Below are 25,494 nucleotides of genomic sequence, written 5' to 3'. Positions count from 1 at the left end.
GGTTACCGAAAGCTGCAGAGACACAGAAGCCCTTGAACAGTCTGTTAAATGGATGCACCAGGAAAAACGTGAAAATCACACCGCGTGAAGATGCCATAACAGCATTTCAGAAATGTAAAGAAGATCTTGCCAACGCAGCAATCCTTTCGTACCCAAAACCACACTGCAAACTAAGCATCGCAACCGACGCCTCTGATAACAGTATTGGAGGAGTTCTTCAACAAACAGAAGAAAATGCATACAAACCAATTGCTTTTTACTCGAGAAAATTGTCAGCATCAGAGAGAAAATACAGTACATATGATAGAGAACTACTAGCAATTCACCAAACGATAGTTCATTTCCGTCATTTCCTCGAAGGCAGAACATTCACAATTTTTTCAGATCATAAGCCTTTAATTTTCGCGTTTAAAAAAAATCCAGATAAATGCACACCAAGACAAAGCAGACAACTCGATTACATCTCACAATTCTCAACAGACATACAACACATTAAAGGCGAAGAAAACTGTCCCGCTGATTACTTATCCCGAATTGAGTGCATCAACACCACTGACTTCGACACGAAACATTTAGCTACAGCACAACAGAACGACATAGAACTCGAGGAACTCAAACTAAATAGCAAATTCAACTTCGAACAAACTACCACAGATCAGGAAGATATTTTAACATATGAGATAACTAACGGCAGAAGACTGTATATACCAAAGAGTTGCAGAAGAAATGTGTTCAATCTCACTCACAACAACGCGCATCCAGGTGTAAAAAACACAGTCACCTTGGTTAAGAAGAAGTTTTTCTGGCCAAATATGAAGAAAGACGCTGCAAATTGGACAAAAACTTGCCTTCAATGTCAAAAAGCGAAAATCAACAAACACACAAGAACACCAATCGGAACATTTAATACTCCTGATGCACGATTCACGCACATACATATTGATATCGTTGGACCACTATCACTATCCGACGATTTTAAGTACCTTTTGACGATAATTGATAGATTTTCAAGATGGCCTGAAGCCATTCCGATCAAGAACATTACGGCAGAAACCTGTGCCAAGACATTGGTAACAAATTGGATTTCAAGGTTTGGTGTACCAGTACAAATTACTACCGACAGAGGAACCCAATTTGAGTCCGCTCTACTTACACAGCTACGAAACCTGATGGGCATCAGCAGAATTAGAACTACAGCATTCCATCCTCAAGCAAATGGTATGGTAGAGAGATTCCACAGGAGACTTAAAACATCCCTCAGATGTCACAATTCTAACTGGACCGAAGCTTTGCCTCTCATATTGCTGGCAATCAGAAATGAAGTAAAAGTAGATATCGAAGTCACAGCTTCCGAAATGGTATACGGAACAACGCTACGACTTCCTGCAGACCTAGTTGAAATGCCAACTACAATAAACACCACCATCGATCCATTAAGTTTCGCCTCCAGAATAAAGGAACATATGAGCCGAATACAATATTACAGAGCAAAACATCACGGAGAACACAAAGTCTACGTACCACCCGATTTGTATTCCTGCAAGTATGTATTTCTACGCGTTGACTCGGTAAAAAAGCCCTTAAGCAACCCATACGAAGGTCCATACAAAGTCCTAGAAGCGTCACCGAAATACTTCAAGGTCCTAATTAAGAACAAACCATCGACGGTTTCAGCAGACCGTTTGAAACCGGCTTACATCGAGGAAGAACCTGTAAGAGCCACAACGTCAGTTGCTCCACCAACTGTTCCCACCTCGAAAAGACAAACAAGCCAAACCGCCAAACCAATGAATCACCAAACTACGAAGAAAATTACAACCAGAGTTGGTCGGCAGGTCAAATTTCCCCAAAGATATGGCGACCTAGTGCAATTTTTTTAAATTTCATTCAATTTTATTTCGTTAGACATAATTTTTGTTAACTCTTCTCGTTCGTCTCTCTCACTGGAGAGGGGGTAATGTGGCAACCTCTAGGATAGGTGGTCTTGACCTGAACAATGTCAAAAATGTCAATAGTCTTTTCTCAGATTTAGATTGTACATGATTACTATTACTAATATAGTTTATCCGTGTCGCAGTTTGATTTAATCCCTACCACCAAAGGGTAAAACGATCCTGGGATTATTTTACCTCCAATATGAATAATTGTATGATATTTGATAAAAGACAGTGATAAAAAAACAAAAGCAAGAGAAAAAATCTTTTCAGAATGGAAAAATATTTTCACTTTTCAAAAGAAGAGGATTAGATTAGATGCAGTGTGTGTCTTCAATAAGAGTCTATATTTTGTTGTTACTTCTTGTTATTTAAGTTTATTTTTTTTTATCTTAATGCTTAAATATATTCACTGTTTCCACTAACTTTTGCTTAACTTATAAAACTTTTTGAACATAACACATCCCTACGATGCTAAGGAATCATTTTACCCCAACAGAGGGATCATTTTACCTCTAGTCCATGGGTAAAATGATCCTTCTGGAGTTTTGCACTTAATTCTTATTTTAATGAAAATGAAATTTTTAGGCGTACTTGTAGTACATTAGTTGTCAAAGCTCCTGCATAAGTGGTAGATTTATCAATATAAAAGTTTTGTCTCCCCTACTTATTTCCCACGAATATGAACATTTGAGCGGCAATTCATAAGAGTTGAAAATAGACATTCCATACGAGTTTTACACTGTACTTTTTCTACGTGTGCACATCTTCATTGATTCGAACAAAAGAAACATTAGACGATGACTGAAACATTGACTGATATATTTGCGATGTTGCTATTCGTTGCTAAGCGACTGCTACACAGTGAACTTTCATTTTCTTGTATCCGTAGAGAAAACTTTCGTTTTCCACTAGTTGCTACAGCAACGTGTGAGGAATAAAAAAGTCGTATCCAGTGTACTACATTTACTATCCTTGAATTGATTCACAATGATCACTTTTCAAAACAGTCGTAGAAAATAAACATTACATGGACCGTTTTGTCTTTTTTCTACTTCTGTTAGTATTACTAGAGTTAATAAATTATTTTAATATGTTTACACATAAATAGCGTAAGCAGAATGAGGAAGGTTAGATAATAAATTATAGTAATTCTAAGAACTGTTAGTGACGACCTATTAGAGCTGCCAAGATATTTTGAAGAGTAAATTCGGAGAATAGTTTAGTTCAAAAGGTTCTTCCAAGACATAGGTACATTAGTAGTTTCTCACATTGAATTAAAAGTTTTCCATTTTCATGTTTAATTTACCAAAATAAGTAAATACATAAAACTCGTCCATCACACATCTAAAACGTTGAAAAACTTGCTTAACCATCGTTATTTGTCCCATTTTCTTTCTTTTTATCGCCATCATCCATCATCGTCCCAATCCCGTAATTTAAAAGCCGTAAAATCGCCCAACGCTGTTCATTCCTTGCGCTAGTTTTGCAACATTTTTCAAAAGGCAGCAGCATCCGCCACCAGTAAACAGATCAATCACCAGGCGCGCGAAAACGAGATGGCACCGCCGCCACCACCGCCCCCATACATCAGCCAGATCCGTGCAACAGGTACGCGTCCTCTCTGCGCCGTCCTTCGTTAGTATGCGTCCCGGCAGCGAGAACCATTGTTGCGTCCTTCTGCCCATTGACCTCGCCTAAATGGGCTGCATATGCAAATTTGAGGATGTTTTTGAAGGTGGCGGACTCTCGGGGGCGGAATGCGGCGGCATATGAATGAAGGTCGAGCTTCCGGTTCGACTTTGCATCGTTGACTTGATTCAATGTTTCCGCGTTTTTTTTGCAGACCTGACTGGGATGAAAGGCTTTATGCATTATGCAGGAGGAGGAAAGGGAGGAATAACATCAATTTGCGTTTTATATGCAACCGGCTATTTTTACAAGCATTATGCCGTTTATGGACGCCATTAAGGACCAACACACGAGATATTTGGTTCAGTTGGAAGTCAGTTTCAGTTCAAAAAAAAAAATTCTACAACTTCTACATAAAATTGACATTTTGATTGCGTAATAGTGACACTTTAACAGGAATTGAAATTGTAAATAAGCAATCGTTTTGTACACCCATTTCTAGATGATTTATCGACTTTTAGATTAGATTTCTCGCATATTCGCGCCGATTTCTTAAATTCAGATCGTTAAAGCTCAAGAAACCCTAAAACATTGCGGAAATTCTTTCAAGTAAAGTGTCAATTTTAAAATAATTGCTATCACTTGAAGTATTTATCGTTAAATTTTGCTTTTTTCTGGAATTGTAGAAAAAAACTTGTTTCCTACTGGTGCGAAATGGACATTACGCACACAACGTGTTTTTGAGCGGATTTTGATTCAAAAAGTAACTGTTTAATAAACTCCACTTTTTACTTCTTTTCGACATTTCGAATTTTATTTATTTATTTCATTTATTCACGGTGCAACAGTACTTTTTTTCCAAAGATGTAAAAAGGGTTTCTGGATATACAGGGCGTTCTGATTACGAAACAGTAATCAGTTTTTTTTAAGATCAGCTTTAGTTTTTGAAAAAATAGCTACTTTGATGTGAAATTTTAGCCTAAACAAGCTGTAATAAAATATGTACTGTATTTCAATTTTTTTTAAATGTCCTCAAAATCTTTGGAAATCGATGTTACTTGACCAACCATAGCACTAAATGTTAGAGCAACATTGTTTAGAAGACTGCAGTGGCATCCGTTATAAACGCAAGAACTAGTCTAAATAAAATGTAAAATTTCATGATCTGCTAAGGTCGCTTTTTGAAAATTTAGAAAAACAATTGAAAATCAAAAAAACTAAAGCTGATATGATAAATCTATCTACGGATTCTTACACAATAAGGTCTAAATTATAAAGAACCGTTGAGACTTCTTCGAAAAAAAAAAAAAAGGTAAAATTTGTAGGGCTGTGATTTGACAGATTATTTCAAATTAACATTTTTTATATATTAGTGGAAAACAATCGTTGATAAAGCATTGTAAGATACACGTTTAAAAAGTCTCTTTATAGCATTCGTACAATAAAGAATGCCTTTTTAAACATGTGTTTTAAATACTATTAAATCGACTTTAGAAGTTATACAGATCTTAAATCATTTTACAGTTTATAGGGTTGCAGATACTTAATATATGCTAAAATATTGCTAATCTATCAAAGTAGAGTTGAAACATGTTAATTTAGCATGGAATTATCGTCGTTAAACAGCCCTTAACTCTTAATCATTCCTTTTTAAAGTCAATTTGAAGTTTTCCTTGGAACGCAACTCTCTTCTAATTAGAAATAAATACGTAGCACAAAACTTTTAAAATTTCGCTTGCTCGTCCTCAGAGTATAATAATACTTTAATAAACTTTAAAACGAGGCAAAGTTCATCAACCAAAACAAACGTAGACAATAATCAGAATGTAAATCTCGTTGTAAGCTCGTCTAAAACAAATATAATTAAAGCTGACGTCGGTGGAAAAAAATTATCTGGTAGCGGCTGCAATCTCCGTAAGAAACCTAATTAGAATATTACACAAACTGGAATACGTTAGTATCACGTAGGAGAGACCGTATGTGTGTGAGTTGATAAAATGTGACGTGATTAGACCAACACAAACAAAACTCCATGCAAATGGCTATCGGAGCGGCCCAGATCTAATCAACCATGCAAATATAGGTGTGCTTAATTACAGACTGTAAGTAGAGTAAATATTCCTTTATCGTTTCGAGCAGGCCGCAGCTTGTCCGACAGATAACCCCTGATGAATATGTAAGAGGTCCTGCAGGATGCATTCGCCGTAAGAACATCCTTTTCCAACTATTAAGCTTTCCGGATTATTTGCCTTCGTGTTGTGAATGAGACTCACATGCATCTTAATTCGACGTCGGAATGACATTTTCTTCAACATGAATTAACAGTCAAAGTTATCAATTCTGGCGGAGAAATAACTTTCCCCAGTGTCCTCCACTTTAAACTTGGGAAAAAAGAGCAGGATATTGATGACGGCCCATTTTCTTGATGCAATACTAAAATATTCTATAAAGCTCTGAAACTTTCCCACCACGTCAACTTTCTCTTTCTATTTTTAATTTGCCTGGCTTTTACAACCCCGTCCAACCCAAAACCCGCATTAAAACTTTTATTAGGTTATTATTGTGCACATCGAGATAAAACCGACCATCCATCATCGACGCACACATCGGCGGGACAGCATAAAAGTTAGATTCTCATTTTCGGTGGACATTCTTACCTGCGCTAGGGTCGTGCCTTCTAAAGAAAAGATGCCACCCTTAGATCCGAGATATTTTTCGTTGGGGATGGAAATATCTTGCGGTCGACAAGCTAACAAAGAGAAGCTGTCGGAAAGCCGAGAAAATGACATTCCGATGTCTGAACGCGGTTTTCCGCGTCCTGACGCCGTACCTAACTCCTCTTTCCCCCTTTTACGGTATAATCGATGATTCCCTTATAAGAATTCAGAGGCATTAATCATCTGAATGCATACTTTATTTCAATGAACGGTGCTCAAATGGATTATCTTTTACCTAAACCGCGAAATTTAGTCCTCGGGGGCCGTGATGGATCGAAACCGCTGGGTAATTTGTATGGTTTTGGTTTCTGTGGCATCACAACTATAATAGTAATTATATACCATGGAAGAGAAGACACTTTTCTGGTCAGAGCTTTATTATCTCCCGAGATTCAAAGGATCGAAGAAAATTAGAAAGCGAGAGCCTTAAAAGTCTTCTCTCCCGTGGTTTATTTTATACTTCTTTCACTACTAGTACATTTGGGTTTTACAAAAATAGATCTATGGTAATTTTACTTTTCACTATTTAATGCAGATTTCATGTGAGTGAAAATATGCTGGTGGTGCATTTTGAACAAAAAGTTGAGGTAGAGAAGCTTCAAGATATACCTATAATTGTCATATGCAATTGTTGAATCAAAATTTCTAACCTAAAATTAATAAAACATCTTCATTTTTCACATTAAATATTTAACTTAATATAGACACCCCAAAATACGCTTGTATTTAGGTATTTACTTTTAATTTACGTGTAGGAGAGAAATTTAATTTCACTGTTTGGATACAGTTGACATAATAACATGTCTTTAAGTCAGTAGTGAAAAAATATATAATCTTCTACATAACTATGATTAACTAGTTATTGTATAGCTATTATTAAATATGATACCGCGGGCAGTTAACGAGCGAGACATTTTTAAGGCGGTTATAATTCATATTTTTGGTAGCGTATTCAATACATTATCGGTTATAAACAGTATCATAAAACTCTTATCAGTAATCATTGTAAAATTGTATTTTTCTGCTCTCAATGCAAGCGAAAAACAGCCAACACTCTCTCTTAGTTTTACAAGCAATACATTCATTACTACGTAAAGAAAGGATTCCTCCTTCGTATATTGCCGGTCCCATATCTTATGAATCAGTGCTGCACCACCGAGAAAATTGCATCGTCTCGCTAAACGACCCATTAAAACCTGCAGCTGAAAACAGAAATACTAGCGCATTAAATCTTCCGGACTATTTCACGCAAATAATTACAGCGTAATCTTGTACAACCGTAAAAGCGAAATCGAGCACGAAAGAATTATCTCCTGCTCATAATCCCGGATCGGATGTATCATAGCGTCGTTTGATACCACACATATCTCAAGTGGCTGCGTTTCTAACAAATTGACAGCAATTCTCCTGACTGTTACAGGACACTGAATGGCTAACAGGATAGTATTGACGGGAAAAGGATGTTGCAATGTACCTGTGAAAGCTTCCCGGGCGTTCCAGAGAAAATTGCTTGCCGGAAGAACCCGGAAGAATTTAGGGAGCTTGTAGACAGTAAAGAGGTGATAACTTGGAAATTAGGACAGAAGTGTCTAAATTAAACGAGTCTATAAAGAGAAGCTTTGGGGAACTGAATTTATGCTTATTTCATTTTAAAAAGAGACTTTCCCGTATTCTCTAAATATTATTTGCATGATCGATAACGTTATCTTTAATATTCAAGTATGTAAATAAGAGTTAGTTTTTGTATAAATCTTACACCAAAGCACCTGTAGAAATTTATTATTTATTGCCATTACATGTCTCGCAAGTAGAAGTGAAGTACGTGTCGATATGATGAACAAGTAATTTAACTTCTAAAACTCAACATCAAGCAATTTCACTGTAATCCTCTCGCTTGAGAGAAAATCGTTTTCTAAGATTTGCACTTTAGATCTTTATACTTGTTACGGAAACTCAGCGCGAAGATATTAACAAGAAGCATACGCAGCATCAGCACGCGGAATGAAACTAAAATATTCCAAACAAGAATATTTCAGTTAATTGTGATTTCTTATTTCTCAACGTTTGGCTGCTCATTCTTCTGTTTGAGTTTAGTCGGTGCTTTTCTTTGTGTTCTTTTCAAGTTCCGTTATGCAAACGACTTTAATATTTGTATTGAAAATTGATCTAGCGCTCGAACTTTCAACAGGGATGAATATGGTAAATGGTGCATTAAACTTTTACCACAGAAATAAAACTCACCTTCAAACAAAGCTTTCAGGTGTGTGAAATCTTGTAACAGCGAGAAAAACTCGCTAGAATTGAACACAATTTTGAATATTTAATTAGTTGCGCAGCCATTTCTGTCCCTCTGTGAGTTATTTTATGAATTTTTAGACGATGGAATGAAGTGTGAAAATTACACGCACCAGATTGTTACAATTCACGCACGGCCTGGGATTGCCCTTAAATTATTCTTCCGTTGTTTACTGGACTTAATTGAGTGGTAAATTAGATGCATTCTCTCGTTAAATGTACCGCTTTTGTCTTATTTACATGACTGCGCAGGCTACAGATTACAATTAAGAGAAATTATAATGATAGTGACGATGATGAGTGAAAGCCCGGAAAAATCCAAGAGATGCAATCAACAAGGATTATCGCAATAAAATCTCGTTATTAACGATAGGAAACACTGATAAGTGACGCTGTATAATTAATATTCAATCGGGCATTAAACCACTGAGGGGGTTTCAAATATTCAAAGATATTTTTTCATGAAACTTCCCGGAATTCTCTTAAAACGTCGACATCTCTATTTCATTCCACCGGTATTAATCGAGTCCCCTTGTGCAAGATTCTAGTGGTATTATTTGGTGGTTGGAAGGAATGTATGTTAGAAATAGCAGAGATGCTGAACTACCGGACTATGTAATGGTCCTCATTCGCCAGCTTCTCTCGGATTATACGTCCACGGATGCAGCAAAGGCCCAACTCACCGGAATGTAGCACATCCCGTCTTGAGAATCCGCAGCTCATAATTGTTGAAACGGATTTAATTGTTTGGATGCAAAGTAAGCATCTGTGGCATTTCAACATGAAAGTCTTTGTCTATCGGCAACGCCCGATGGATCATAAAGACATAGTACCATAGTTTGACTGCAATGAAAATTAGATTAGATTTTTTAGATGGAAAAGCATGCCGCGGGTTGTTGGACTTGGTTCTTTGTTCTACATCACATAACACGAATGCACACCTGTCGAGGGTGTGGAAAGTGAAAAATGTGTTGATCTTGAAAACGTGATCAAACTGGTTTACGTGAAAAAAGTGCCCCTGCTGTACGAAAGTACGATGTGGGAACCAGCTGACGAGACAATTTACGAATGAAGAGCAATTTACTCCAACTTTTGGCAGAAAAATTTTAAGTAATACAAGTCGGTCCTGTTGGCCTTACTTACAGTCTGAATAACTCCAAAGGACTATTCACTTTTAATGTTTTTAATTAATTTCATAATATCTCGACAATTTTTGAACGAGAGTGACAGGTTAAACGTAGGAGGATTTTCAATTCAACTTTAAAAGTCCCAAGGCAGTTCAGAAAATTCCTTCAGATTGCATTTCGCATAAACATTTTTGTCTGTTCTGCAAACAGGTCTCAATCGATTGGCCTCTTTTTGATTTACACATAAAAGCATCGGAGTACAATGAGATCGTGTTCCTTTTGTAAAAAGAGCTTTACGAGGATGCTCATTAATCCAAATTATAAACTAAAAGAGGAATTTTCTAAACGAGGTGCAAAAAGCATCTTTGTTTGGAGTTGAATCGGAGTAGTTTTTTCTTCTTTATAATAAATTTAGCCGGAGTTAATTGGAATGAAATTGGCAACTCAACCCTTGCCAATGAATAAGGCTGCTTTTATCAGTGGCGTGCATTCATTTGGTGCTAATGCCAGCGATTTTTCGCGATTTAACGTAATACAAATCCGAAATCGATATCCCGTTTAGGTTAACGGACACGCCGTTTATCTGGGGCCAACCATTAATGACGTAGCACAAATCTTCCAGGGTAGTTTTATCATCGTGTCAACACCAGTTGCCACCGACAATACAAACTGGATGCTGACACTCATCTTTCTTTTTTCCTGCGCCTTCGTCTTTAAATGAGCGGCGGGTTAGAGATCTGAAGATGTAACATCCAAGTGTTGATTTGAATAAAACGATGGTAAATAACAGATATTCTCATCCATTTTTATTACGTCTGTGCATTGGTACTAATCAAATAACTGAAATGTGTAAATTACAATTCAAATTTTCGCAGCTTTTTAAATTAGGTCGCAGACGTTCTAAAACCGCCCATTGGATATCATTATTATTTATTATTATAGTGAGATGAACTTTAATAATCCTGTTGTAATCCAGCTGCACTGCGTTTGTGTTTACTTTGGAGAAATGTAATATCTGATAATTTAACATAAATAGAAGCAATATGTGCAATAATTACTATAAATTATCCAGTTATACCTCCACAAACGTGAAATGCAGCTTCTAAAAAGATTGATTGTTCTTCCTATTTTGTAGTGTAGATCTCGACTGTTCTTTTTGGCGTTTTCCCCAAAACCTCCGAAGTGCTTGTTCAAGCGAGTTAATAATAATTAGGCAGATCTTTTCATGGAGAAAACCAAGGGAAAGGTTGCGGTTGCGTTTCTGCTTTTGTGCCAACTCTGTAAAGCACGTCTCTCCCATTTTGCTTTCAACTTTTCATTTAAAGTAAATAAAAAGTGTTTTGCGTTTCCGTGCGAAGTGAACTTCCGAGTTTTGTGTACCATTCATCCGTTCATTTTTGTCTAATGCGAAAGTCGTATCAGAGATCTCACTATTTGCAGTTCATTTCCTTGAGTCGAGCCTATTCATTTCAAATTCACATTATGGCCAAGAAGGGATCCATTACGGCCATTTACCAAAGCGTGGTCCACAAAATCACTCTAAATCGATGTTTGTTTAGTCAGATTTATCGGGTAATTCTCATAATAAACAATCACCGATTTTTCATTTAAATTTCATTAACTGCTGCGACAATATTTTTTCCCCGATCGTTCATATTTCATCGGAATAAATTTGAGTCGTTTTTCGTACACTTCCTGTCTCATTTATACTCATTTATTCTTTACAGTTACTACGCTTCAACATCATTTCCTGTGGGTCCTTCACGATTGGTTCCACCAATAAAAAGGCAAAGGTTAATGACAACTGCAAGAAATGGCAAGAACAATCAATCCCAGAAAACATCGACCGTTCCTCCACTCGATCAACTCAAAGTCTACAGTAAGTTCACCAAACTAATCATAACTCAAAACGGATTTTTTCCTCCTTATTTTCCTATCTGTGTGAGAAAGATAGACACCGTTATTAAGTTTGCAGACAAGCAATTATCCTAAATTTGCAAACAAATTCTCGAGCGTAATTTAATTTGTTGTGCTAATTTAAACTTTTACTATAGACTAGTATTTTTAATATTTTCTCCAACATTTTCGTGCGTCCCCAGAAGATGAACTTCATACGAGAACTTTAATAAATTGCGTCGGATTTCCTGCAATGTCCATCGCATTTCTGCTTTTTCTAGCACCCGAGGGCTAAATCGGCAAGTTTATTATATTTTTTTATTAATAGTTTTAATTAAGGTCAGGACAAGAGGAAATATTTCGCTCTATGTTTGCGACACTGGAGAGCCGTTCGCATTTGTCACTCTTAATGTAGCGAGCCATTCTAGCGTACAATGCAATTATAAAAGCCGTCTGTACATTGTAAAGGCCACCCATCCGCTTATGACGTCACATTAAGGTCCCGTTTTAAATATTAATGCAATTGAGATTAATATAGAGTGCTTATTACGGTTGGCTTTACCCGCACTTCACTGTTTAAAGAAAAAATACGTCGACACAAAAGACAAATATTGAAGATTACTGCATTACGGTGTCGTTATTTATTCATTATGAACGTCCAGCCAGATTAAGCCAGATTTGTAGCGTTCAGACGTGGGGGCTTTAAGAGAGGGAGTTTTTTGGGATGATGAACAATGAGGGCGCTCGACGCTGTTTTCCGCAACAAAGAGAGTAATTAATAACAGTTTTAAATGTGAAACAGAGAACTTCGTGGTTGTAATCTTAGATTATGGTAGCGCGGCAAAGGCAAGTCGTGAAAAGGGGAAAAGTCGATATAAATCGGCAACTAGGATTTCATTATAATTATTCACCGCTTTCACCGAAATGGTGGATGCGCCAAAACCAAATTTACAACGATTCATCTTGTGATTTTTGGCGCTCGCATTCAAAAGCATTTTTCTTGAGGAAACTTACTCAATTACGCTACAACTACACCACGGAAACTGGCAAACTGCCCAGACGAGTGTCCAAACTTCCAAAGTCCTCTAATAACCAAATTGCTTATCTAACAATTCAACGTAGATTCTAAATGCAATAGCGAATAACCCGAAACTACTTCCAGTGACAAATTTAGATAAATTACCAGAAATGAGTTAATTCTTCCCGGCGAGAAATAAATCACTGCAAAAACAACTTAAACTTTCTCCTGCTCGCTTAACAGTTTTAATTTAACACATCAACTCCACCTGGAAAAAGTTACGGCATGCATCTGCAGGCAAGATTCGCACGTGTTTTTTCATTAAAATTTCAAAAACAACCCTTTCAGGCATTTTCACTTTGTATGCAACCGCGTCAGCAACCAGTTTGCATTTTTTGCAACGGAATGAAGTTAGGAAAATTCTGAAGGAGGAAGAAATTAATTTCAACTAGCGACCCAACAGTTATTAATTCCATACTTCTTTCAGGCAATCAAGATATTTTGATCTGCGGCAACTGTCGAGAAATGTACACAGACTTGCACGATTTACTCGAGCACAAGAAAACTTACTGCAAACTGCGTTTCACATGCAAATGCGACTCGAACAAGTCAAGTGAGTGGTTTTATTTTAGCCTGTGAACTGGAACTTATTGCTGATTTGTCTGCAGAGAATTCAGCGGATGACCACTCGTCAGCGGCGTTATTGTGTGTCCAGTGTAAGGACGCTTTCCAGAACGCCTGGGATTTGATGGTACACGCACAAGCCGCCCACATGCTGAACATCTACGAGTTAGGAGTTCCATCTTTAGCCAACTGTTCTTCGCCGCCGATGTCACCGAGAGACAATAGCACACCCGATAAGGTAAGAATTTAGCTGACAAAATAAGATTTTCTCCAAATTACCAAAAACACTGCAGCCAGCTGTGAAAATTTTGTTCATTGCAAGTCAAACAAATCCACCCACGTCACTTTTTCACAAAATATTTTTCCATTCATTCTGTCAAAATCTTCAGTAATTGTAAATTATGACCGAAATTCGCGAAAACCTCAGCGGATCTGACGTCAGTTCAGATTCTTGGACTCTCCTGGATGAAAACTCGCTCGCTGACGACCAAAAGTTGAGTGATTCGTCTGACAACAAGGATCAGCTTGAAACCGAAATTTCCAAAGAAAACAACCCGAAGAACGACGATGGTTTCTTAACTTTTGACGAGTACCTCCAAGAACGCTTACTAGAGCACGACTACGAAATGGAGGAAAAACCCCAAAAACTGAGAAACTTGTACAAAGAGAAGCTGAAGAGAGGTTTTAAGAAATGCAAAGCGCAAAAATTGGGTATTTCTGTTTTTATAGTGATCATTCTGAGCGTCTCTGCATTTGCAACTTTATGCTCTAGTCTGTCACAGCCAGTCGCCGGGAAAAAAGTAGAAGTTCGTATTAATAAGCCTGTGGGACCTGAGAAGATCGTCGCTTATCACAAAGTTCTTGAGAAAATGAACGAAACCTTCAAAGATTTGAAATCATTAAATGTAACAAAATTGCTTGAACCTACAAAAAATCTCACGACTTGTCTAGCACCAGAAAAAACAGCAAAAACACTAGAAAAAACAGCAAAGAAACTTCACCCTGCACCAAGTATACAAAGCTTCATTCTAAAACCACAGCAAAAATCGGAAGAATACGAAATGCCTCCGAGAATTCTGACACAACATCGTTTATCGAAATCAACTACCAAAGAAGGCAGCAAAGTCAACACGAAATGGTTGGCCTTGAAAGAGTTCTTCCTGGACACCAACATCCACGCTTTAATTTCTTTGGTGGTAACTAATATCTACCTGTTTTCATTGCTGTTGGACTGCGGAAGAAAGCCTCAAAGAAATGTCAAATCGAAATCCACGTTACCACAACAGTTCTTGAAGGATCTAGAAAAAAGAAATGTCAAACCGAAATTCACCTTAGCACAACGGCTCTTGCAGGATTTAGAAAACAACAACAACGTGGAAGAATTACGCAAGTATTTATTCCAGGAATTACCATATTGGAATGCTGATTTCGTACCAAAAAATCAAAAAATGGAGAAATGGAGTGAATCCAAGTCTACAAAGGTGAAAAGCACAAGTTCTGTGACAGTTTTTGACCACACGAAAGCGATTTTCAAGACAAATCCTTTTTTCTCCGAACACTCTTCACCTCCAGTTGCACAGCCAAATCAAGTGGAAACTGGTAAAACCGAGTGTCAGCGTCGATTTGAAGATCTCGATCAACATCACAAAAAATTTGATAGTTTGAGACAAGCCCAACGGAACAAGATCAAGCTCTTGAAACAGAAATTTAAGAATGAGATATCATTTATTAAAGATACCGAAGAGGAATCTGATGCACGAGCCGAGAAAATCAACAGAACTAGTCAGATGTTTATCAGGAAGCTCAAATCCAACAGGGAGAAGTACATGCTGGAGCTGAAGAAAGTCAGGGAGTTGAGACAAAAAATAGCTGCCTCCAAAAAGAAAGAAAATAAGAAAGATGCAGCTGTTGGCAGTTACTCAATGTCTTTACCAACAATCTACGACTATGGCGAGCAGTTCAAGAAAATTAAGGAGAAATTTCAACGGGAGAATAACGACATGAAGAAAGAATTTAAATTTCATTGATCTTACAAACCAAATGTAATCAACTGATCATTAAAAATATCTCATAAATATTAGTTAATTTTGGCGTGCATTGGAGTATTGAATTCTTAACATTTCAAATTAGTTTTTTACCCCACTTCCCGGAATGCTCATAACTCACAATACCTGTCCATGGCTGCTATCGGAGTCAATTTTTCCCCGATAACAATACACCTGGGAGCGGCGAACACGCTGATAGATGGTCACCGTCGCTCCAGCCGCCCCCAGTGCGCCCGTCTCTTCCGAATCGCGTGTCTCTTTCACTTTCTATAAATAAATAACAGTCTGATCGTCTGATAGCGTTGTGGTAATAAAACGACATCGAAGAAACGGAAAATCTCCAATTAGTAACATTAGAAGGGAGTGCAAGGCGGCACTGTTTTGCATGACGTTCAGAGATAAGGGTTAGCGAGAGATGTGACAGGTTTTATTATTAGAGGGTGCGTGATTGGAACGGAGCCATTTTTCATGAGGCGCACTTAGGCGTTTACGACGCTTATCGTGGCTTACACATGTCTCTATCGGTGTGATATTCGCACGAGAATCACTGCAGAATTGTTGAGTTTGGAGGAAGTGGCTTCGATAGCATTTCGAACCCTAATCGACGCTTTAATTTACTTAATTGTGGCTGCAGTGTTCGTGACTCTGGGGTTTATGACGGATCGAAAAAGGGAATTTATCTGTTTGGAGATAATTCGGTTATGGGGGACTAATTAGGAAAAGAGGCGGCTCAATCTTTATCGGCTCGTTTACTTAGACGCAGAGGTTGATAATGGTATTTAAAAGGATTTTATTGCCAGAATGTAGGTTCAGTACAACTTCATTTTTCATAAAAAACACATATAAAACTGTTCAATTTCAACTTTTTCGTATTACATTTTTGTTGGTGATATGAATATCTCGTCTGCTCCACTCACTTTTATTTAATTAATCCTACTACAAAAACTCGTGTCCTCAGGCGCTCTTCTAACAATAGAACGTATTCTATGAAAACTCGGCATCAGCAGGGATTAATTTAGATGTTTCCAAAGAAAGCTGTACGCTCCTGCGTAAAAAACGTCACACCTCGCTGCAGGCAGACGACAAATCCGTCAAGTAGATTTATAACGGTCTATTCAACTCTACAAGTGTCAGTTGGCGGTCATCATTAACACTTGCTTTGTCATGACTCTTGCGTATCTCTAACGAGCTGTCTAACACTAGAGATGCTGACAACGTTGGATATTTAATTATGGAAACGTGGCATCAAGTATAATAAACACATTTTTTTCTGTTCAAAATGTGGCGATTCCCCACAGCTCCAACAACTTTTTACTTTTCCTTTTATTTCAAACACGGCTCTCACTACTCCCAAGACGTTCACGACTGGTACTCAGACACAAGTTCTCTCGCCGTTATCATAATTATTCCCACTTTATGCATCTTTCGCAGATGTAAGATAAGGATAATTATCCAGCTGCTTGTTTTAGTCTTGATGTTAAATGATACACTGTGCGGTCGCTAGATGACTCGCCATCATGTGAACATCCTTAGAGTAAATATAATCTTTCCTCATGGTTTGTTTACATCATTAACTGTGTAATTTAAGGCATCCACTTGCATTTTCTCAAGACTAACTTGTAAATTCAATGCTTCAAAATTTATAGATTGTGGTCAGAGTTTTGGCTCACGCTCTAAAGTGTCACGGGTAGAAAACAACAAGAAGCATTAATTTTGGCGGTGCACATTCTTAGGGAGAACGGCAAAGCGAAAAATAAAAAGGCTCTTGTGTAGAAAAAGTTGGATAATGAACAAATTAAAAAATTATATTTTTTTTACAAATTTGATACATCCACCAACTCAGGAAAGTCTTCAAAACTGTATAAAAGTTTTGACAACAATGTTAAGGTTTAATAACACTAATCAATAAATTTTGGAAGTGAAAAATTTTTTCTAAAGTGGAATTCCATATTCTGAATGCTGAAATCCGTTTTGCTCTATCAGGTCTGGATTCAGAAAAATTATTTTTAGGTTCAATTGTGCGAAAATTGATTGTCTTATTAATGTCTGTATTATAGGGTTTTGTGATTTTGCAATCACAAAAGTGAACGCAGTGCACCCAAAAAAAACTTATTTTGCAAATATCTATGAATTAATAGTAGTGGTATAGTTTATCCGGTGAGAGATTGGAATATTTCGACAGTTGACGTATAGGTTGGTAGCAAATTATGCTACAAAATACACTAAAAACACTAAATTCCTACGCGAAATGGGTTGACAGGGTTGTCAGTAACTGGGGTTATTTTGTTATTTTAAATTTCGCGCGTATAGTACACTTTTTATCGCGTAGATTTAGTGACTTTTTTGTCATTCAATCTCTCTCCGTACAAACTATAGTAGAAATTATTGTCTGTAGAGAAAACATTATAGGTCAAAGAGAGAAGCCAAAAACATAAAAATCAAACATGCGTATTAAAAACGATATAGATTAAAAGCTAAAAAGATTATAAGTAGTTTAAAAACAGTTCTGACCTGATGGAGCAAAACGAGCTTTGAATTTAGAATTAGGAGGCAATTTTACTTTAGAAATGACTCTACTACTGCTTCAGTACAAATTTCGTCCAAAATGTATTGACTACTGTAATAATTATTTAAAACTATTTCCTGATTTACAATTTTAAGTAGCGTGTTAGTTATAATTCATAAATCATATTTTGTTCCGAAACTAAACCCACTATTTGCATATTAGTAAGCATTTATTTTTCATACAGACCACACAACATGATGTTTACGCTACAAACATTTTTGATTAACAATTTTTTATAAAGTAAAAATGTGCTTGTCACAACAAAATTTAAATCAAACTATAACAAAATGTGTTTTTATTAAAAATAGGTTTTGATGGTAGCTACATTACCAATTTAATTGTCTAAATTAAAAAAATATAACTATTTAGTACGAGGCACGTTAATTAAAAATGTGTTCAATTATGTCGTGACTGATCAAAATATGGTCCCTTTTTTCATCTCATGTTTGGTTCCTCCATATTTCCTTCAGTGAACTCAAGTCAATAATTATGGTCCCGCTGTTATCTTAACGGGCTTCTGAGAACTCCTCCACCAATATAAATCAGTTATTTTCGTGGCACACTTTTCCAGCCATAGATTTTCGTAATTGCAAAACCGGGGTTGGGCTCGATATTATTGGATAAGATCAGCGGGAGAGAGACATTACACGATAGATTAGGGCTTTGTTGGATGATGGGCGAGCCCTATGATTACGAAACATCCCTTATAATTTATTGTTGGCAGTGTTTTTGTTGACGAGAGAAAATTACATGACATTTGATGATCCAACGCACATACAAATTATATTTGAACGTGAAAAAACAGATTCGCATTACCCAATTAAATGATCCAATCGCTAATTCAGCAAGTATAGGATTTCAAAGAGAGGGTTTTTATTTCATCGTATAGGAATTGTATAGAGATTGTGTCAATATGCGAACTAAAAGACCTTTGATAAAAAATGTGAAAGATTTTTTCTGTAATAAACTATTGTCGTTACGTGGCTGGACCAATGCTGGAAATTACACAAAAGCAGAAAAATTGGTAAAGCTAATCAACATTAATTGCCCCCTCTAGAATAATTCTTTACAAAGAGCATTTAAATCAAAAGTGGGCCGATCCAGATAACTCAAGCGATTCTTCCATATTTTAAATTTTTAATTGGAAGCCTAATTATTTTTCGTTAAAGCCAAGATAAGAAACCGGAAATTATGTCCTGTTTTTGTCTTTCTCTTTTACATTCCGTTTGATAGTTTGAAGAGCTCCTCTATTTGCAGATTGAGCGCTGATAGAGAAAACACAGATGGCAGCACAAACTAAAGACTTCTAAGTGGCAATTTCCTCTTTTTGTTTTTAGACAGTGCTATGTAAATACGTCTTTACTTGCTTCAAAGCCTGTTTAGATTCGGTGTTCTTTGTTTTCCGATTGTGCGAAGAAAAAGTCCACAGTAGGAGAATGAATTCCCAATTTATATTCGGTGAGGATCTGCTTAAGAGGGCGCGCCACAACGGTCTGCAGCTGACAGCTCTAAGATCGGAACAATAACATCTTGAGCTCGTCTTTATTATTCGCATTTGTAATAATATTGCTCTAAGATGTTTATTTAAATTAGCGGAATGTCTTTTGTTGCTTTTATCGGTGCCTGGGGGCAAAAAAAAGAAATCCCATCTCGGAGTTGCTACGATTTTTTGCAGTCAAAGAAATAAAAGCCACTGAGCGACTAGAGCCGAAAATAAAATTAAATTTTACCATAACATTTTTATATTTTATGACGACGACTTAAACGTTCATCTATTTAATTCCAGGAAAATAAGAACGAGACGGCTTGTGACGGGGAAGAAGAAAACGGCGATCACGAACCGGACTTTATGGAAAATGGCCGTGATGGTCTCACGGGTACCCCAGATTCGGCCAACTCTCGCAACGACAAAGAACTGGAGGACCTAATGGACGTCGAGTCCACCGCCAAGACTTGCATAATGCATGCGTTGAGCATTGTTAGCGCCCCAACGTCTCAACCCGGCTCTTCGCCACCCCCTTTAGCCGCTATAGCTCCTCATACAGAACATGGAGAGGCGTGGAAACCCCAAGGACATACGCGGCTTTCCCCAAAAATAGAACACGAACCATATTAGTGATCCAAACACTCATTTTCTTACATAGTAAATGATATTATATCGATACATTTTGCGTTTTGTTCCGTTGAGGGGTTGTTGCTTGTTTGGAAAAGACGACTCTATCTGCCATTGATAATCGAAAAGGGTGCAAGGTCGCGTGTACATATTTTTTGGATACATTCTAAGGTCATTATTGAGTAGTGAGGATTAACTTAGCGTTTAGTACGAAGGTGGTCGGAAGAAGGTCAAACTGGGCCACCACTGTCCAATATTAATTTCAATTACAATTTATTATTATTGCTTCCACGGTTTATGGTATGGATGCTAGTTGCCTAGCTTGACCTCGACTAATTTTTTGACTTGCCTAGAGCTGTTTGCCACAGAGAATTGAGAAGCAGCTACAGTTTCATTTCGTGGGCTTTTACTTTCTACTCTATTTTTCCAATCTTTTCTATTTTCTTAACTAGGTAGAACGATTTTCGTAGAAGCAGATATACCATAGACTCGTTTTCAACTCTCAGGAGACTAAAGCGCAATCATAACCCTTCATGTTGGTTCTTTTCCCAAGTTGCGGTCGTTGAATTTTTTAAGAAAGAGAAATAATACCAAAGCTACTTAGACTAGACCTTTGTACATATTTATGTAAAGGAAAACAATTTGACATATCATAAAATTACTGTATTTTAAGAACATAATTGTTGATCAGTTTGGGTTCTAAGAACGATTTTTGGAGGTCAAACTGAGATTTTTTTAAATGTATTAACGAAAAACTAGACCGTAGAATAAATTAGTGAATGCTGTGTTGAATTATATTTATAAATAATTTAGAGATAATTAGAAAACTTTGCGACCTACGACCAAAGAGAAGAAACTTTGAAAATAAATTGAGAAATAAATTTGTTGCCTAAAATTTATAACGATACAAAAGTGAAAAGTCTATATATTAATAGTAATAACAAGGTAAACACGAGGAAAGTGTGAATTGTTGTGTATTAATACTAAGAAAATAATTTTGCTTCTATTGGATTTTCTATAACTGTCTGAGCTAATTCTTGGAGTAATTTTATTTTGAAGTTGTATTAGTTGTTAGAACTAGGTTAAGAAGTGTGAATGACCAATGTTCTATGAAATTACAATCATATTACGGACAAAACGTGTGAACTTTGCCTTGTGAAATTATTAGAGCTTTTAATTTCAGAGTATCGCTGACGACCATGTTATTTATCTCTATGTATGTAAAGTTCTGTCATAATGCTAGTTATTAAAATATATGTCCTCCATTGTAACTGTAGTTTTATTCTACCCGAAAAAAATTAAACAAAAAATTTCATTTTAAATATTAAAGCCCATTAGAGCTGATGGAAAATGTCGGTTTTATCACCTCTAAGCGGTATAAAGTCCGAGCAAAACAACATTATCGATGATGGTCCGAAATTAAAATCGTCCCATTTAGAGTCAATTTATCTCCTTTCCACGTCATTAATCGCACCATTTCTGTAAAATTCGTCACGAGTCTAAATGAACAACCGGAAATGCCCGTTCTCTCAACAATTAATATCAGCACACTTTAGGATTCCAAGAGATGAAATACTGTTGGACGTATATGGTAATGACGGGCCAATCTGAATGATTGATGTATGTTGTTTCATGATAAAGCCACCGTGTTTTGTAATATCAAGTTAACAAAGATTTATTAATCCGTTCTACCACCTCCTATTAACACGAATTTGCTGTTTATACGGTATACACGCAGTTTTTGTTTATTTGCTGATTAAATTTTCGACGAAAATAATTACGTGAGATGTTTACCCAGTCACAATTGTGATAAATTAACGAAGCTTTGTTCCAAGGAGCCGCCATTTTCAGACAATTAACTTAATGTCGAGGGCGCGGAAAGGGTTTAGGCAGATTGCACGTTTCGAAGAGAAAGATTTCTCGGAAAGAAACTTTACAGACAACACAAATTTGCAACACCTTTGACATTTAACTTTACTCAACTTCTCGAAAAAAGGTAAAAATGTGGGACACTCTCAGTGAGTGCCTCTTGGATGTAAATGTTACTTCTGGACCAGAGCATTTCGCGGCTTAAAAATCAAGACAAAATCCTACAAATTTAGCTGTTTTCCTAAAAGTCAACAACCGAAAAAAGCCTAAAACCTCTCAAAAAGCATTAATTTTTATGCACCCCAAAAGTACCAAATATCTGTAGACCACCAAAAATTGGGCACACGAAAAAACTGTTGAAATATCTCAAATTAATGCAAAATTACTTCAAAAACCCCGCAACCTGGATTCGGGTGGATGAGTGTTGACCGGTTGACCAGGCTGTGCAAGCTCTTTCCTTTTTTTTGGACTCAAGAAGGCTAACTACCTAGGAGGACCTGTAAGAGAGTCGGTGGAGGAGCTATTGGAGAGCATGTAGGAGGTCAAGGTCAGATCGTTTTTTTTGTCAGTCCTTTTTAGAGTCTTCGGTAGCCAAGGTCCTTGAGTCGTCGTTAGTCAACGTCTTAGTTTTGTTATTTTCTTGTTAGGAGTTTACGGCTTCAGCGTAACCGTCCTTGTTACTTGCGATAGTGTAGTTGAGGGGAATACAGCTTCAATGTAATCAATCGTTTCACCTTTATCTTTTTTTATTTTATTGCTTGTACAGACGTCCATGTAAGTCGGGACCCAGTAATTGCGGACTTTGAGCTATTGCAGTATCGCGCGAAATTTCGGGTGTACCGGCGGCTTGCGCAACTAAAAACTACAACTGCTTAAATTTTCTAAAAAAACGCAATTTTGGCTGTGACGCATATATCAAAACATTCATGTGAGTACAAATATTTGAAATTGACAAAAATAGGAAAACATACTTTTGTTCCTCAAAAAAACAATATAGGTCCAAAACAAACTCTTGCAAAGACAAAGATGTACTCGTTCTTCCAAAAATAAAATGGAATTGAACAAATAAAAGAGTTCGATAAAATAAATGTTAATAAACCAAAAGGTCTTGACTTCAAAGCATACCGCACTCAAAGTAAGAGCGACGTTTTTTTGTTGGACACATTAATCTGTAGAAAAATTGCAGCAAAAAACAGAACGTATCTGAATGACTAAGCTAAACAGATATGTTTGAATGTGTGCACCAATTTGTTAAAACGAGACATCCCAAATCCAATAAAAGAAGAATTTTAGATTGTTTGCTAAGTCCATTAAAACATTTGCAGTGTCCATTGCAGCAGTCTTAATTTTATTGTTCACCATATTTGCAACTTCTTGTTCCAGCGTGAGCTGCATTTGTTGTGTCATTTCCCGCAAAAATTCGGTTTTGAAGGCCTTCAATTCTGTCTTCAAATTTGTCTTCAATTCTCTCTTCAATTCTGTCTTTATTTCACTCAATTTCATGATTATCGTTGTTTCCAGATGTTGAAAAGCTGTTAATAATGTTTTTCTCTGATACACCTCCATTGGATCCCACTCCTGGTCCAAATAGGAACACGATTTCTGTAAAAATTACCATATGTATGTATAACATACAGACACATAATAAACGGATTTTACCAAATCTAAACTGACATGCTGTTAACAATTTTTTTTTTCAAATTAAAATAACATGCAATTTATGTTGGAGTTAGAGATAACATGGTTCGAAGAAATTACTTATAAAAAACTTAAAGTTAAACCCCATAACCGCATGATATATTTAACAATATTTAACACTGTTTTGATACAACCGACCAGATGGACAAAACACAAAGAGAAAGACGGAGACTAACAGATGAACACCGGAAAGTAAACAACAATGATTTACAATAATTGTATTAGAGATTCTTCTAGTCTCGGTCTGCTGGTAAAGAACAGCTCATTTTTTAGGATTCTGCCTTGTTTTCTGAAGACGCCAAATGTCCTAGCCCAGAAATAAAAAGCCATTTTGGGGTGCGTAAAAACAAGGCATTTTGTAAATTTTTTAGATCTTTTTCGAATGTTTACTTTTGAGAAAACACTAAATTTGTAGGATTCTGCCTTGTTTTTTCATGTGCACAATTTTTGGTGGTTTATAGATATTTGGGTACTTTTGGGGTGTATAAAAATTAATGTGTTTCGGAGGTTTTAGTCCTTTTGCGGTTGTTAACTTTTGAGAAAGCATCTAAGTTTGTAGGATTTTACCTTGATTTTTAAAAAATGTTCTGATCCAGAAGTAACATTTTACATCCTACTTCTCTACAGCTGATGATTCCAGAAACACTTAATATTTTTTGATTTTTCATGCAAAGTTGTTGCGAGCTCTTAGCACTTTGGATTTTATAAATAACATTTGCAAATTCTTTGAGCGTAATCCACAATAATCCAGCATTTCAAGGGCTTATACTGAAGAACGGTTTTTGTTCCTTGTTCGTGTTAAACGTCGGGAATTTCTACTTAGCAGTAAGCGTCTTATGCCTCATTTTTCTTGGATAATCTTCTTAATAAAGTATACACATTTAATAGTGTTTGCTGCGAGTTTTCCACTACTTCAACCTCTAGCTTATGTTTCCAATACGTCAAGTGATACTTGGTTCCGCAAAGCGCAAACTTGCCCCCAAATTAAAATAAAACTACAAAAATACGAGATTTTCTCTCATTACGGTTCTGCCAACATTTCACATATGCAGCATAGCCGTGAAAATCTAAAACTGAAAATATTATTAGCAGTGAATTATTTGGAAGTCACATTTTCGGAAAGTTCACTGCTAAATTGGTCAAAACAGATTAATTAAAATTGCACCTCATTGAATTCCTAAGAAAATGGTTTATTTCTAAGCTGCAATGGTGAGAATAATGAAATGACGTCGTTTCATTAAATTTCAGTAAAAGAGGAGTTTATTTCAGATTCTAGAATTAGTTTTTCTTATAAAAATTAAAACTCGATCATTCAAGAGATTTTCGCCCTAATTACGTCAGTAAGTATATAATTTATCAATCAGAAAATTTCTTGCTTTGGTTCTTAATTAACAAAAAATGGAGAGTAATACAACAAATTTTGATCGAGCATATTTTCCAATAAAACCCATTTTTATCCAAATGACAGAAAAAAATTATTTTTTTATGCAATGATATTTAATATTTTCGTTTTAAAGTCCTGTGAATGTGTCATGTGCCTTTCTAATTTGTATTTTAAACATTCCCACGTTGCTATGGAAACAAAGCTATTATAGCATTTGGTGTCGAAATGGTCTATTAAGACATTAAAAACAAGTATAGAAGTATAAAAAAACTCGTTTATAAGGTCATTATGGCACTCATCCCTTATAAAACTTGGATTCGTGCCTTAAAATTTACCTTATGAAACTCGGTGCTTTATTGGTCTATAATTCAAAACTGTAACTATACTGGATGATCAAAAATTTAATGTCAAGTCCTTCGCTATTGTTTTATAATTGTACGGTTGTGACTTCCAAGTCCAATAAAAGTTTAATACCCCTTAATAAATTAACCCCAATGGAGGTAGTCTAAATTTTGAATTCAATAAAAGAAGTAATACCAACCCAACATTTTATGAGTAATTCAAGTAATGCACTGC

General features: G+C 36.4%; 1 protein-coding gene across 4 annotated transcripts in view; it reads left to right on the top strand.

Annotated features, from left to right (window-relative positions):
* LOC148178344 (uncharacterized) overlaps positions 1 to 21,238 on the top strand; it is a 165,968-nt gene extending 144,730 nt beyond the window's left edge. For all 4 annotated transcript variants that reach the window (XM_088030838.1, XM_088030839.1, XM_088030840.1 and 1 more), the window contains 4 exons: positions 11,433 to 11,584; positions 13,107 to 13,232; positions 13,288 to 13,481; positions 19,641 to 21,238. In XM_088030838.1, coding sequence (XP_087886964.1) covers positions 11,433 to 11,584; positions 13,107 to 13,232; positions 13,288 to 13,481; positions 19,641 to 19,970 — 802 coding nt within the window. In that variant the 3' untranslated portion in view covers positions 19,971 to 21,238. The remainder of the gene's footprint in view (positions 1 to 11,432; positions 11,585 to 13,106; positions 13,233 to 13,287; positions 13,482 to 19,640) is intronic.
* Positions 21,239 to 25,494: the final 4,256 nt, after the last annotated feature.

The sequence above is a fragment of the Gnatocerus cornutus genome, chromosome 2 (genome assembly GCF_029298725.1).
Source record: "Gnatocerus cornutus isolate USDA-ARS CGAHR chromosome 2, icGnaCorn1.1, whole genome shotgun sequence".
In the NCBI taxonomy this organism is placed as follows: Eukaryota; Metazoa; Arthropoda; class Insecta; order Coleoptera; family Tenebrionidae; genus Gnatocerus; species Gnatocerus cornutus.
The sequence above is the reverse complement of the archived record's forward strand: the minus strand, read 5'-3'. Positions and strand labels throughout refer to the sequence as shown.